Below are 16,476 nucleotides of genomic sequence, written 5' to 3'. Positions count from 1 at the left end.
TTATGGAGCTAGAATTATTCACGGTCTCTGAGCTCTTTTTCTGCCAAGAGTGTGTGTCTTACTGTCTTGTGACTTATAATCACTCATTAGACAGTATGGAAGCCTATCCAAGTACCTATCAGTTCTTTTACACATCAATTATACTTTGTACAGAGCTTTATGGTGACATTTAACATTCCAGTTTTGCCATTTTTGTTTAACAATCTCTCTTGCATATGATCATGAAAACTCAAGGACAAGGTACTATGCTTTCTATTCCTAGCCCAGGTAAAATTCTTGGAACAGAAGAAATTTAAAAACTCCTTTCCATCTTTTCCCACCATCTGATCACTTTTCAAGCCCAAAAATCTCAACCTACCTAATATCTGTTACCTAATCCTTCTCCATTCCCCATTTCTAAGGTTGACAAAATTATTATAATCACTTCCTAACAGGCGTGGCTACTTCTCCTAAACAGGTTATCTTCATAACTGCTCAAAGTTACTTTTCTAAAATATACCCACCTATGTTACCTAAATACTAAAAAGACAAAACAAAATAATCAAATAAACAAAAAAGCCCAACTTTGATTAATCCTTGTGACATGTAGGTGACTGCTTTCCAAGAACATGAAAACTGTCTACTGAGAGTTAAAACTAAGTCATGATGAGAGAAAACACACTGCTTATTAAACCCAAGGCTTAGAATATGTAAACACCTTGAAGATAGTATTTTTCAGAATCCAGCTCCAGCTTAGTTTTTCAACTCTGGCCCCCACACTCCTTCTTCCCCATCCTTAATGCCCATCTTAGTCATCAATTCTTAATGTGCTGTTGTAATCAGGCTGCTTTATCACCAAATTCCCAGTCATCCATAAAACTCATGTGAGAATTAAATGTGTTGATGCATATTTAAAAGTACTTAGCATAGTGTCTAACATGTAAGTACTAAATGTTAGCAATTACTTTTCAATGTTTGTTGAATGATAAAGCACTAGTCCAGAGTCTCAGAGCAAACAGTGCTAAAAACATGGTACATAAAAAAGAGCTAAAGTAAACACACTAAGAAAGAGTACATTTGCACACATACAGAGAAATTAAAACTCAGCAATCCGTCATTTTCATATTTAGTGCTAGCTTACTGCAGGCATAGTTCCAAAATATTCCCAGCATGAAATGTAAAATGGAAAGTGATTAAGGGAATTTATGTAGGTAAGACAGAAAAAGTTTTCAAAATGCCTTTGAACAAAACCAGACAGCTCTCTGAGAAAAGATCCCAAAAAAAGGAGATGCAGGAAACTTAATTTCTTTTTTCATAATGTAGTTTAAAATTTGAGGCACACTTGATTCACAATCTCCTGGATTGGAACTGTTGAGAAAGCTGAGCTTTCTTTTTCCCCCATAGTGTAAATCATCCCAACTTGAGCATGACAATATTAACTTTATATAAACAGACACAAGCATAGTAAGTTTTTTATTGTTAAATTACTATGGTACCATATGCAGAGCAAAAAGGGGTAAAGGGAATGATCTACTTGTGCATTCCTACTTTAAATTCTTGAATAATAAACAAGGGAACAAATGATCAGGAAGGAAAGGAAAACTGTGTGTTTCCTTATGAAATCTTCTAATTTTTCTAATAATTATAGAAAACATGCTCAAAGACTTTGGAAAAACACTTTCTACGTGTGATATCATTTTAATAAACTATGTTTATCTCAATAATCTGGAAAACTCCCTCAGTATCAAGGACAGTCTATATCTGTCTAATGCAATTATAATTTAGATATAATATAGACATCAAAAAAAAATACAGGGATGGCATAGTTTAAATCTTCCAAATATTTAAGACTTTTAATGCTGAGTTTCTAGTTCCAGAATTGTCCATTCCCCTTGAGGTGAACAATCTTCAGAGGAAAAACTAGCCATGGTAATACTTGTTGAGGAATTATCAAGAGGAGATGATAGTTCACTCCATCTGTTCAAAGTGTCAACATGTGCTATACCCTGAGGCTTGGAGCTGTCTCGTGCTAAAAGGAGTGTTTGATTGATTAAATACTGTGCCAAATTTAGGTCTTCAGGAAGAGAATTTGTAATATTTAAGTTTGAATCCTGTTCCGAGAGCAGTTGCTTTAGTAGTGTCCAATCCTGTTTTGCAAAGTGTTGATCATCTTCAATATCCGTATCTGTCACATGCGTTTCAGATTCCATTTTCTGCTCAAATGCTTCTGTTATATCCATCTCATATATTGGAGAGAGGGTTTTTGAAGGCCGATGGTCATACATGTGGGTTTGTGCCAGTGTGTCACAATCATCTATGTCTCCTGAAATAATTCATAATACTACACAATGTAAAAATTGCACATGTTGGTACCCCTCAGAGTTTTGTAGAGCAATATTAATACAATATAACAGTGATAGACCCCTCAAAAAAAACACCACAAAAATGGGAAAAATAACATTTATACAAAATTCACAAATTTTTTGAGGCATTTCCTTTTCTATGTTAAAAATATTCAAGGGTAATATTTAGCAGCAAAATCAACATAGGCAACTAATAACAATTTTCCATACTTTAATTTGAAAGCTTATGATACAGAAAGTAACATAAATTATTTAAACATAAACATAGAAAGTGCACATAATTTAATTCACTACAACAGAAACTTAGGGGAAAAAAAGACAGTTATTTGATGTGACTTTTAAAGTAAGTCAGTTCCGAAAGGGGAAAAATACATTTTTATCTCAAGATTTATTTCTATATTGCACATGCAAAGGAGGATGCAAGCAAGGACAAACAAACAAAAAGTACAACTTTTAAAGATCTCCTATTCTTAAGTCTGCTGAATAGGGATTTATTAATCAGTATCTGTTATGATACACAATAGCTGCTCAGTCAGCCACTACTGCATATTTCAAGTGTGGGTCTTTAATCTGAATTATTATAAAAAGGAAGACAAAAACACAAAACAATTAGACAAGAAATCATCTAAGCATATGAAATAAGCCTGGGCTTTTTTCATATATTATTATTACATCTAAATATAATCTCTTTTATGAAATTTAACTTCTTACTTGAAAAATTTAGAATAGTAATTATATTGATCCTGAAAGCTTAATCTCTGTAAAATGTATATAAATTGTAATATCTAGTTGTTAAAATAGTTCAGTGTCTTTAGGTACATATTACTATAGTTATTGCACAGCCCTCTTAGATATATACTAAAAGTCCATAAATCATATCCAATGTATAATAAAATTTCTGGTAGTCAAGAATTATGTTAAATTAAACATAAATAACTAATAATAACAAGTTTTCCTCTATATTCTATCATGTAAAAATCTCCTAGTAGGTTAACTCTAATACCAAAATTTTTACTAGATATTAATTCTTAGGATTTTAAGTAAACAAAAGAATGACTAGCTACTTTTCATATTAAGAAATTTAAATATTCATCTAAATTTGTCACTGTTACTTAAGTAATTATTCTACCTACCTAAAATATAACATTCAGGGTTACATACAACTTTAAAATTCTATAAATGTATTTTCTTATGCATTTAGCATTTCTATTTCTGTACATTACCTGCAGATAAAGCAATATTAGCTTTTTCTGTAGCTGTAGAATGGCTTTCTTTCACTTGACCTTCCTGAGGCAGAATGTGACTCCGAAAGGAGTCTACAGATTTTGCAGAGCTGTTCTTTGGTATGTCAGAACTGGGTTCTCTTTGATGAAGCTCCAAATGACATGGTCTTTCTTGAGATTTTATATCACTATCCACGAATTTTCTGCGTTGCTGAAAGTCATTATCCATGTCTCTTCCACTGTGTACTTTTTTATCTTCTTGAAAAAGCTGTCTGTTTCCTCTGGACAGGACATCTAATGTATTCTTTTTGTCTGTGGCTGTAGTACTCTGTTTATCTGTTTTCAAAGAGTCAGTGCTACTAAGACCCAAGACAGTGCTGTCAGTTTTATTTGCACTATTACCTTTATCTTGTTGTTTACATTTTAAAATACTATCTTCACTTTCTTGTGAGAATCTGGGATAACAGGTCCTTTCATGATGCTCATGAGAAACACCATCAAAAACATCAGAAGGTGAAAAATAATCTACAGAAGGGTGAAAGGCATGAACTTCCCCTTCATCAGATCCCAGTTCTTCACACTCATCAACTGAAAGTAAAACTGACCTTTTAAACTTTTTAGTTGCAGAAAACTCACGCCTTTCATTTTCAGTTCCATCTTCAAAAGCTAGGTTTATTATTCCCTGAAATTGCTGTGGAGCTGGATTAGTTATAGAGAAAATTTCTGCAACATTTTCAGCTTCAGATCTTTCATCTTCTGTTTCATCTGCTGAAGAAGAAATCTGATCTATCTCCTGAGTAAACTGGATACTGCCTCGTGGAATATGTTCTTTTTCCCTAGGGTGGACTATTGTAGATCGAGACCAAATTTCTGGCCTTTTCCTAGGAATTTCATCATCACTTGTTGAATTAACTTGGAAAAGTTCACTATTACTTTGCTTTTTCAGTTTTACTTCAATTCTTAAATTACTATCATATATTTTTAATTCTTCAGGAGTACTGGTATCGCTGCTGCTTCTTCCAAGAAAATCATGGCACAGCATAGTGCCACATTTAGAAATACCTCTGTCATTTGATCCATCATCATCCTGAGACCCTCCGGCATCATAGTCTTCAGATCTGGGCTTTATGTCATCAGAGGATGTGGTAGCACTGCCTGTGTCGGATTCAGGACTCTCTCTTTGAGGCAGCACACTGGTATTCAAATTCCAGTGGCTGGTGAATGGAACTTCTAGAGTTTCATGGTTCTCTAGAGTTTCTAGTGTTTCTATATTTTTAGAAAAATTTTTTCCTGACACGTGTCCTGAAAAACATTTGGAGGAAACATCTGAATCTGCTGCAGCATGTTTGTCTTCCTTCACAGTAGAATCATCAAACACCTGATTAGGAGTTGTGGGTTCTACACAAATTTTAGATTTTCTATCATCTTGAACAGTATTTAAGGTACTTTTTGCCTTTTCAGGAGCGCAAGGTAAAGCCTCTTTCACACATTTTATGTTTGTATCTTTTTTCCCTACTTGTTTCTCTCTATCTGATATTAAATAAATTTGCTCTATATTTGTTGTATCTAAATCACAAACTGAATTACAGTTTAAGGAATTTTCATTTATATTTGAAAGTGTAGATTTTAGAGCAGTGACGCTAAAAAATTTTGAATCTATATCACTCTCATCAGAATGACTGTATGTTTTAGTTATATTGCAGTGATTTATGTCTTTGTGATTGGGAACTTTTGTTTCATTGTTATCTAAACAAATCTGTCTTGCTTTCAGTTCATGTTTTATTGATTTGTCCAGCTTTGAAATATTCTGGCATTCTAACCCCAACTTATCCTTTTCTTGACTGCTTAATAGCTTTTGTGGGTCAGATCTGCAGGATGAATGGAATGCTTCCATATCACTGATTTCAGATGTGAGATTAATTAGAGATCTGTAAGGTTTTTGTTCAGAAACATTGTCTTTGTTGTTATTGTCATGTACATCACGACAGCTTTTTTGGACAACAGACATTTCACTTTTTGAATATTTTTGAGAAGACTGAGTTTTCAGTATAACCTGTTTAGGAAGCATTTTTTGTTTTGAATCTTTATTATTCAACGTTTTGAGTATCTTTGGCTGATTTAGGTTTTTAGGTATTGACATTTTTGCATTAGGCTTAGGAGTATTTATGTGTCCTTGCTTGACAATTTTTCTCTTAGACGTTTGTTTATCTGTAGTTATACTGTGGTCCAACTTTGTCACATTTTCACCTGACTGCCTTGAAGAGACTGAAGATTTAACTGAACTTGGTGACTCTTCTTGGGATCCTAAGAAAAGAAAGTACAGAAATATACTCTCCAATTCTGTGGGGAATTCAGTATGTTTTAAATTATTAGAAAAATAAAATCAATGGTTAACACCTACAATCAAATGGAAAACAACAGATTAGGAATCAGTCATTGATAAAAATGACGTAAAATATAGAGAGAAGTTGGGGTATAGCTCAATTGTATTCTTGCCTAGAATTTATGAGACCCTGAGTTTGATTTCCAACACCAACCTCCCATCCCTCCCTTCCTCACTCTTCTCCCTCCCTCTTATTCCAGGGTCTCAGTAAAATTTCTTAGAAGAGGATCTCTCGTCAAGCAAAAGCCCTTGATCTTCATGCCAAAACTGGATTGACATAAACATATGAAAGTGAAAAATCTTATTTTCTTATACCAAAGGAGGAAGAAAGGTCTTCCCTTAAATCCTTTTTTTTTTTTTTTGCGGTTGGGGGGGGATGTATTCCACATAGCTACAAAGGGGACTCAAGCTAAATACAAAAATATAAAATAGTTGTAATTGTTAGTTGTTTTATTTAAACATGAATAAAACCAACTTACTTCTTATAACATAACCATGAATCACTGGGGTTAACTACTTAGATCTGCAGTGGAACCAGAACTGCTGACTAGAGGGAGCAGGGTATTAATTTTAGGAATCCATTTGTTTATGCTTGTTAAAATCTTACAGATAATATTCTGCGTATTCAAATTTACCAAACAGAATGATGGATTTTGTTTTCAGTGCTAGAAATTGAACCCAGGACCTCATTCATGCTAGGCAAGCACTCTACTACTGAAATATAAGCCCTATGAAAGACTTTTAGATGATAAATTTTTAACTCTTACTAAGATATGAATAATTTTTCTCTGCCTTTTTTTTTTTTTTTTTGTTCCAGGGATCAAACTTGGGACCTTGCACTTGTGAGGCAGGTGGCAGAACTACTGAGCTAAATCCCCAGTCCTCTGCCTTATTTTTAAATTGGTATTAAGTATTAATTAATAATATAAATAAAATTATTTTTAGGATTATCCAAACTGCTCTTATGTGAATGCTTAATGAAGAAAAATAATTTTTGAAATCACTTGTGTTACACACTCTTTCTTAGATCACTGAAGACAATGGGCACAGCAAATTCTGAAGAGAAAGTTCCTTCTCCCTACATATTATGGCTGCCTGAACCATATCATTATTTTAAAAGCTCGTTAATGTTGCCTTTTTAGATGTAATTCCTGGAGTTATCAATAAAGGCACATGGGCATATTCTATATAAAAGGACCTAAAATGCAAGTAAACTTGTGACTCCCTTAATTATTTCTACTACAAAGGACAATAAAATCCTTCAAACACTAAAATATTTGTCTAAAAGTAAAAGCATAAACTCTCATCTCTATCATGTGAAACAAATGTAAAGTAAGTGGAATCATGTTATGTTTTACTCATTTGCTACTGAAGTTTCAAATCAGATTTTTGTTTAACCAACTTACATAAGGAAATAATACTCATGGTACGTAGGACTACTTTGGCTTACCTTGAATTTTAGCAAGTTTAGATGGGGCACTCTTCATCCTTTGCTGTCCATTGCCATTACTCCTTTTCTTCAAGACTGCTTGTGGTACTGGATCACTATATCTTTTCCCACTGACCTTCTTTAGTACACTAAGAAAAATGATTTGCATTCAATAGTACAGTTAGATTCCAAACAATGAAATTTTATTTTATTTATTTATTTGGTTTTTGGAGACAGGGTCTCATTATGTAGTTGAGACTGACATGGAACTCACTATGTAGCCCAGGCTGGTCTCAAATTCACAGCAATCCTCCTGTATCAGCCTCCCGAGGGCTGGGATTATAGGCGTGGGCCGCCACGCCCGGCTTCTGAACTTTTAAAAGATCCATACATGAAATAATTTTTTCTCAAGAAATAAAGTCTTTTCTGAAAATAGAAAAATCATTATGTTCACTTTCAAGAGTGTAGGCCAAGTGATAAAGCAATGAATAATTATGTGTTGTAAGTATAAAGGAAGATATTCTTCTAATACTCTACACTAATCATCATTTTGTACAGACTTTTTAATAAGAAAATAATTTTAAAAATCACTATATAATAAATACATGGCATTTCTTTGCAAAGATATTTCAGTAATATTTAATTAGAAGTTAGTATATATAGGAAGTCCTCAACTTATGAACATTTGAATTGCAAACTTTCACAGGTGAACTGTATTAAGATTCATAGGTGTACCGCATAAGACTCACTTTGATGGCTTAGGAATGAATCTGACTTATGAACATTCTCCTGGAACAAAACTCATTTGTAAGTCAGGGACTTACTGTAGTTACTGTAATTTTCAGAGAAAGTTAGCTTATAGATAAAACAATGAACAAAGACCTACCTATTATTTACATTAGTGTCTTGTTCATGAATGCCTTTTTTATTGGAAATCCCATTAGAAACTCTTGAAATAGGCCGAGACTTTAGTGCTATAAATTAAGAAAAAGTCAGTCATGACATTGAATACATTAATATGTAACAATTCAGTGTAAATTTACTGGTTAGACACTATAAACAAAATTAAGTGTTGAAGTGGGTAGGACTGTTTTCCCTTAGTTTGCACAAATACATATAAATAAATGTCTCCAAGGACCATTCTTTCCAAGAACTGTAACTGTCAGGAGTTATTAAAATTAGAGTATAAAGCTAGGGGGATAGCTCAGTAGTAGAGCACTAGCCTAGCATGTGCGAGGCACTAGTTCAGTCCTCAGCCGCAAAAATCAGAGTGCTAAAACCCACCTACAGAGGAAGTTTTGACACCATCTACACTGCTTTTCACCATCTCTCCTGGAGAATCACAAAAGGATAGCTTCTGACCAGAAGACTTCTCTTCTCCTACTGATCCATTTTGTTTTGGTTCACTGAGACATCCGGTGGAAGTCAGCAATTCCATACTTGAATTTGTAGATCTGCTGGAGGGTCCAGTGATGCTGAGGCATGGAGAATCTTTCCCTGTCACCGTTTTAAAAGGCTTTGTTTTGGCTTGCACATTTAAGTTCCCAGTAAGTACCTTTGGTCTGGCACCTGTAACTTGCCCTTCCTGATTTCTTAATTTTTTTGCATTTAATGAACTTTTCTGTCCAATTGATGCTGCTGTTCTTTCCACAACTTTAAGTGACAAGTTTTCCAACTTTGTATTATCATTATTTTCTATTTTGGGCTTTACTATAGTTTTGGGATTTCCAGAAATATCTTTTTCCCCAGTTTTCAATCCTTTTGTAATCTTAGATGCTATTTTTGTACCATCCTTTTCCTTTAAATCATCATGCTTTGAAGTTTTACTTATACTATTTCTATTAGCATTTGATGAATGTCCAGATGCTCCTAATCCATCAGATTTCATCTTTTGATTAGTAGAGAGAGAACGCCAACACTCTTTCTTGTTATTTTCTCTCCAAGATTTGTTTTTTATAACACCAGAGTCAGAAACATGTCTCCTTTGCTACAAAGAAGAAAAAAAATAATTTTTAACTTGCCTGAAGTTTTTAACATATAATACTTAACTGAGCCAAGTTTTCAGAAGAAAAAATAGAAAAGTTCATATTATGATTTAAAGTAATTCAAAATCTGAATTGTCTTTGATCATTTTAATAAAAACTTTGCATCTTGGATCATACATCTTAAGACTAAGATACAGCATTAAATGTTTATTTAAAAGGCATACTATTTTAATTTATGAAGATTAAAACCTAAAGATTCAAGATGTCTTGAATACATAACAATATCTAAGAATTTTTGAAGGCCCATTTCCAGGTTCCATGCTAAATAAATCATTTTCATATATCACTTCACTTAATCCTAACAATAATCCTATGAAATCACTTCTGTAGCTATGATTTTTTCTTAAGTAAGAAAGTGAGGATTAAAGAATATGCTATTAAGGGACAGAATTAGGACTTGAGTTCATGATTTACTGCCTCACAGAGATAGTCATCTAAATGGTACAATCTGAAGGACATTATAAAGATTTTCACCCAAAATTCTCTCTTCAACCTATCTCAAATATCAGAAATTTTATCTTTAAAGATTTAATCCTCTGTGGTAGAATAATTTACCTCTTGAAGCCCTCATTTAAAAATAAAAAACAAACAAAGCTCCTAGAAACACACAATGCATTACATCTGAAAAGACTATTTTTTTCAAAGAACTAGATGGTAGTCCAGTATTGGCTATCTGGTGGAAATGGAGGAACAGGAGTCCTAAAAATAGCTGAAATAGATAAAGGGAGGAAATGAGAAGGATACTTAAGAAAATACAACTACTTCATTATCTTCATTATCACCAATACTGATAAGAAAGGGAAGAGGTTTTTAAAAATTGGTAGGAATTTTAGAACAAAAATATAAGACTATATTGCATATGCTTATTTTTTTCTTTGTGAAGCTGCATGAAAATGTAGAGGTATGAGGTATCTTTTTTATCCAAAGCCTTTGGCACTATGTTCCTTATATACGAGGGACTTGAGAAAATGCTGATGATTGTTGTTAAAAATGAGCATATGACTGATATACTGTAATTTTTCAACATGAAAAGCTTCTATAATTACATTAAAATTGCCCAAGTTAAAATAACTCATATGGATACAGATAACACATAAATAAAATTATTAATAAGGAAAAAAAGTTGTCTAAATTTAGGAAAATTGGTGTTAAAGGTAACACTAGATTATTGTCCTGGATTTGGCTCTAATGGATTTAGGATATTTAGGAAGATATTAACATCCCTGGGCTTTAGATTACTTGTTTGTAGAGTGGAGAATGGACCTCCTTAGAGCAGTGTTCTAGAATTCTAACAGTTTATCTTATATCCAGTATCCATTTGAGTATACCACTACCTCCCCCAGGGAAACTTATAACCCTGCATTCTTTCCATTGTTGTTAACTGAAAAAGCACTTAGAAGATCTTTAAGTCAGGAACATAAAGAAGAATGAGAATCTGTTCTATTTTCTTATGAGGCAAAGGAAGGAGGAAAGACCTAGTTGGTAATAGGGTAAAGGAAGGCAGATATGCTAAATCTTTAAAAAACACAAACACACAGAGATTACAGTGAATTAAGCACATTTAAAAAAATGTCCTAAGGTACCATTTCCAAGAAGAAACAGGGAACTGTATCATATAGTACTTTAAAGGGGTGGGAAAAAAAGGAGTGGACAGGGAGGATAGTGATGCTCCATAGTTTAATAATAAGAAATTTGGGGTGAAACAATCCAAAGTATTTCTTACTGTAGTGTTCTCAGTACTTTTAAGATATATTTTTCATTACCAAGGTGTAAGAAGAGCTATGAAATGTAGTAATTTTTAAACTTAGTTGATGCTAGATAATTTTTAGTAGGACATATGATGGTGCTAGCATACTGCAAAACACAATCTAGCAAACAGCCCTAGGAGATTTACTGGCAAAGAGCCCCATGTCATAATCTCTCAAATAAGACATTTAGAGTTTGATCCCTCCTAAGCCACAAAAGCTCAGTTATGGCTTAGAGTGTGTTAATTTCTACCTACTGAATGATAAAGAAAGAAAACAGAAATCCCTATTCCACTCTACAAGGGCAGTATATTCTTTGCATTCCAAACTGAAATTCTAATATATATTTCCATGTTATCATTTTAACGTACATAGTAGGTTAATATAATTTTATACTTCAAATGTATTATTGATTATATGAGCAGCTATAAGTTATCTTGGAACTCTATCCATTATTAATAACATTTTGGGAGCAGAAAAATGTATTTTAGGTTACAACAAATACATCAAGTAGTGAGTATGTGTGTGGTTAATAAACCAGCACAATTTACCATATTAAATTTTAAAACTTATAATATAATAATGTTAATATATGTACTTTGCTGCACACCAGATCTCTAAAATCTCTGCATGCTGCATTATTGAGACTGTATATTCACTTAATAATTGTCCTTTCCATACCTGATCTCACCCACTGGTCCCTGGCAGTCACAATTCTACTTTGCTTTCAAGAATTTGACTACTTTAGATACTTTATATAAGTACACCAAACAACTTTTAGAGTAAAACATAACTCTATTCTTGGTACTAATCGCTTTTTTTCACACCAATATAATGTGAATTAATTAGAAAAGTAAACATTGAATTAGGTCTGGAATTTTAAAGATTTTCTAAGCTACTGGAATATACTTGCCAAAAAAGGTTTTCAAGGAAATGAAAAAGGTAGATACTTTTCATGCCAGCTAGATATTAAAAATTCATATCAAGCAGACATGGTGATACATGCCTATAATACCAGCTATTTGTGATGCTGAGGTAGGAGATCATAAGTTCAAGGCCAACCTAAGCAATTTAGTGAGACCCTACTTCAAAAAAAAAAAACAACAAAAAAAAAAACCAAAAAAAAAAAAAAATTTAGAGAGATAACTTAAAAAAAAAAAAACAAAAAAAAAAAAAACCAAAAAAAAAAAAAAAAAAAAAAGAACTGGGATTATAGATCAGCAATTCCTGGATTTAACCCCAAATAGTTTAAAAAAATTATCAAATATTCACTTTAAAAAGATTTAAAGTTATTTCCATCAATAGTTAGCTTTAAATGGACAGATTTTTAAAATATTTTGAAATAGAAAAGAATAAAATTTGGTATATTTTATTATTTGGACCTATTAAAATTTAGAAAAGTTTACCTGAGAGCTACTGAATATAGGCTTTTTGCCAAGTCTTCGGTCATCACCTTTGTCAAGTGCAGCTGTAGAAAGAAACAGCAATTTATTTTTACAGGAAGCATTTTATTAGAAAGCTAGCAGCAAAAGGTTACACAGTATTTTGATGGAGATTAAAAAAAATCTACCTAGTATATAAACAAATTCCATTTTATTTTAGAATTTTAAAAAATAATCTTATTTTCAATCTTATTCTCTAGTCCCTATCATTTTGTTTTTTAAATTACTAAATAAGAAATGTATAATCTGAGAGAAAATTAATATATTTATAAAAAAATCCCAGAATTTTCTCAAACTGCATGTTAAAGCTGATTTCATTTAGTTTTCCAAATTTCAAAAAATTAGAAATTATGGCAAATATGATATGTTATTAACAATTAAATATGAGAAAATATTTCTACTAAGAACTATAAAGAAAATCCACTGAAATTAACTAAAAATATTTTCTGGTTTTGCAGGTCTATCCTGAGAAAAGAGGAAAGAAAAGAGGAAAAATAGGGCTTTGTTAAAAAAATAAAATAAAAATCCCCAAACTCATTCTTTTTAGAATTAAATAAAAATTCATTTTATAAGTTAGGTCTATATGACAATTATTACAGAAGTCATAAAATATAATTTAGCTAATGTATCTTTCTTTTTTAGGTTATAGGGCTTTAAAATATATTTTTCCAAAATTTGACTTTTTCAAAAAAAACAGCTAATAAAATATATTAAAGTATCTGTAATTCTATCATGCATCTTCCACAACCTATAGTCTGTAGAGATGTGGGCTGTAAGACAAAGCAAGATCCTGAAAATGGCACTGTACAGACTGATGTGCAAGAAGCAAATGACTACACAGTAATATATATTAAGACATTAATAAAAATTTCTCCCCAAGGTCAGTAACTCAGGTAGAACATAAAAAATGTTAGTTTCAACAAAGGCAAACTAGAATGTGCTTTTTGTAATGAAATAATTAGCATAAGTCAAAATTCATTATAACTTTAATATATTTAAGATTTTAAAATATCACACTGATGTAATAAAATAAAATAAAATATCACACTGATGTAATGTAATAAAGTGAAAAGATTTTTGTGATAATTAGCTGTATTATCAATGACATTTTGTTTAGATATTTGTATGTATGTGTATTTAATGTAGTTTTAATTAGCACTTCGAAGAACTGAAGATTAAAGTTCAACTTAAATATGAAATTTAAAATAGAGAAAAGCAAAGTTTGCTACCAATCAAAAGAGAGCTGAAGGACACCTACTGAAGAATGCTGTTCTTATTTTATTTCTTCATATTGTACAGATTTTTAGTAAACAATCGTCTAAAAATAAACACAGAAACAGTCTCAAGCAAAATATTTAAAGTTTTAAAGATCTCATGATTTTTGTCATTTAAAAAATGGATTTCTTTGAGAAGTTCTCTCCAAATCATTTCTAGCTGCACTATCATGTTATAATGTAAGATAGAGCAGGTTACATTTTGATTATTTCACTAAATAACATATTTTATCAATTTTGTATTATCAAGAATACATTTTTATCACACACAGCTTCTATGTTTTATAAGACAAAAATATCTGCTTCATAAAACACAGTCTCTTAGCTTTAAATGGTTTTAAAAGTATACTTGCTGAATATGCCAGTATTTTTTCTAAAGCACCTGCTTTAACCCAAAAATAGTCGTGAAGCCATTTTTAGCTCCACACCCTCAAATTTTATTTTGGTATTTTAAAAACACACTCTGAGCAATATACATCTTTTGTTTAATGCTAATGTTTCACATGGTACCTATTAAATGTCAGAGACCACTCTGCAGCTCCTGAGGGACACTCCGCAATAGCACAGAACACATCACTGAACCAATCAATTGTGAAATAAAGCCATCTAATCTAGGCAAAACCATAAGAAAGGGTATCTTAGGAAAAAGATGGAAAAGCTTTATGACAAAATGTATTTTAAAGGTTGAAAAAGTACATTTTGTAATCTATTCTGTACTTTCACCTCCTCACAAGAATGCTTTTAACAAATTTTGCTCGAATATTGCTGCTAATACACAAAAGGATTAAAAATCAATATGCACATATAAGGGAAATGAGTTTCATTTTCTAAGAAAGGAAAAAATATGGTTAAAACTGCCTAACCTACTGTGACTAGTTTTGATTAGCACCCTTAATGAACGGAAGTACACAAACGTTAATCTGATTATCAGAACACCTTCATATATCTGTTGTCACAAAGATTACACAATGAGAATTAAAAAAAAAATACCTGCTTGAATTTTCTGTTGATCATCTGTGCTCATCAGCTTCCAGCTTTCTGTGTGTCGAACAGCATAGAAAGACTGAACTAGGAAGATCCACAGCTTATCACGCAGAGCTTGGATCTTGCACGTAAAACCCTGTGTTCAAGCAACAAATCAGCAGCTGGTGAGAGCCACATTGTCATAGCAACCAGTCATTATTCCTCTCCGAATCTACTTACTCCTAAGCTGGATCAATGATGTCATCACTTAAGATTTTTAAGATCGCTAGGTACAAGTTATTTATGAAGGCTTACTAATTAGAATTTTATAGCGAATGTGAAGCTAAATCTTACCCTTTCAGCCAAACATTATTTTAAAGCACCACTAACATTTATGTGAACAAAAGTCTTCCATAGACTTTTAAAATTATCTATGACATTACAAGGTCAAATACTCTATGTAATAGCAATAAGTATGCTAAATTTTTATTCTTACACAATAAAAATGATAATTTATAATTAGCATACTGTTGTAGATTCATTACACATAAAAACAATACAGTAATTAAATTGCTTCTCCCTTGTCAATCTAATTTTAAAATGTGATTTTGGAAGAGAAAAGGGAATTAAGAATATATTATAAAAATAAAAGGCACTAATGATTAAAATCTGAAATATACATTTTATATCTGAAAATTTAATGTAGTGACCAGAGAGAAATACTAGAGCTACACTGTGCCAAATAATATTGATAACTACTAAAAGCTATGTCTAGAATTAATGAACTAAACTGCCAAATTTTAAACTTTTATAAAAAGTCCATTTGAAAGTAAATGGTATTAAAACATTTTTGGGGGGGCCAGGGATTTAGCTCAGTGGTTCCACTGCCTGCTTCCCCAAACGTAAGGTCCCTGGAACCAAAAAAAAAAAAAAAAATTTATTATAAAAAATTTCAAACAACAAATTTCAAACACACAGAAAAGTAAAGACCATAATCAACCATAGGTGTCTACTGCCTAATATCAGAGACCAATGCAACACCTAAAAAGTACATACAACTTAAAATCTTTAAATGCTACAAATATAACATTATTTTAATGAATTATATTATATACAGTACCATTTCCTTTGTAGTTTCAGAGTTCAATAATGTGTCTAGAGCCATAAGAAGAGAGCAACTATTTTCAGTGGTAATATTTTCATCAATTGCTTTTAAAATTTTGTCCAACAGATCAGCTGTGCTGCTCATTGCTTGTGACTATGAAATACAGAAACTGTTTTTTAATAAAAATTCATTAATATACATAACAAGTATGAAAGTCTGACATAATAGCAAAATAGTCATCTTAACTATATGAAGTCAAACAGAAATCTTACATACGCAATTAATGCTAAGCAAAATAAACCAGACACTGAAGGTTAAATATTGCATGGTTTCTTTTACTTGAGAAATACAAAGTGTAAGCAATTTAAAAAGTAAAATAAAAGACAGATAATAGGAAACAGGGTGGTAGTCCACCTGGAGATGGAAAAGGGATCTAGGGAGGAATTAAAGGGAAAGGGAAGGATTGAGATGCGATATATACATCTGCCAAATTCCCATAATGAATGTATTCATTATGTATCGTGA

The 16,476-nt window shown here is 31.9% G+C and overlaps 1 protein-coding gene across 2 annotated transcripts in view; it reads right to left on the bottom strand.

Annotated features, from left to right (window-relative positions):
• Positions 1–1,327: 1,327 nt before the first annotated feature.
• The window catches only part of Btbd8 (BTB domain containing 8), a 91,211-nt gene continuing 76,062 nt past the window's right edge, over positions 1,328–16,476 (bottom strand). The window contains exons 11-18 of one of the 2 annotated variants that reach the window (XM_010644931.2): positions 15,967–16,104; positions 14,874–15,003; positions 12,574–12,635; positions 8,662–9,364; positions 8,264–8,351; positions 7,399–7,526; positions 3,566–5,869; positions 1,328–2,302 (exon numbers count right to left, since the gene is read on the bottom strand). In XM_010644931.2, the coding sequence (XP_010643233.1) occupies positions 1,833–2,302; positions 3,566–5,869; positions 7,399–7,526; positions 8,264–8,351; positions 8,662–9,364; positions 12,574–12,635; positions 14,874–15,003; positions 15,967–16,104 (4,023 nt within the window). In that variant the 3' untranslated portion in view covers positions 1,328–1,832. The remainder of the gene's footprint in view (positions 2,303–3,565; positions 5,870–7,398; positions 7,527–8,263; positions 8,352–8,661; positions 9,365–12,573; positions 12,636–14,873; positions 15,004–15,966; positions 16,105–16,476) is intronic. The other variant, XM_010644932.3, reaches the window with a different exon arrangement.

Source organism: Fukomys damarensis, unplaced genomic scaffold, assembly GCF_012274545.1.
Source record: "Fukomys damarensis isolate Sample0158 unplaced genomic scaffold, DMR_v1.0_HiC HiC_scaffold_33, whole genome shotgun sequence".
Taxonomy (NCBI): domain Eukaryota; kingdom Metazoa; phylum Chordata; class Mammalia; order Rodentia; family Bathyergidae; genus Fukomys; species Fukomys damarensis.
The sequence above is the reverse complement of the archived record's forward strand: the minus strand, read 5'-3'. Positions and strand labels throughout refer to the sequence as shown.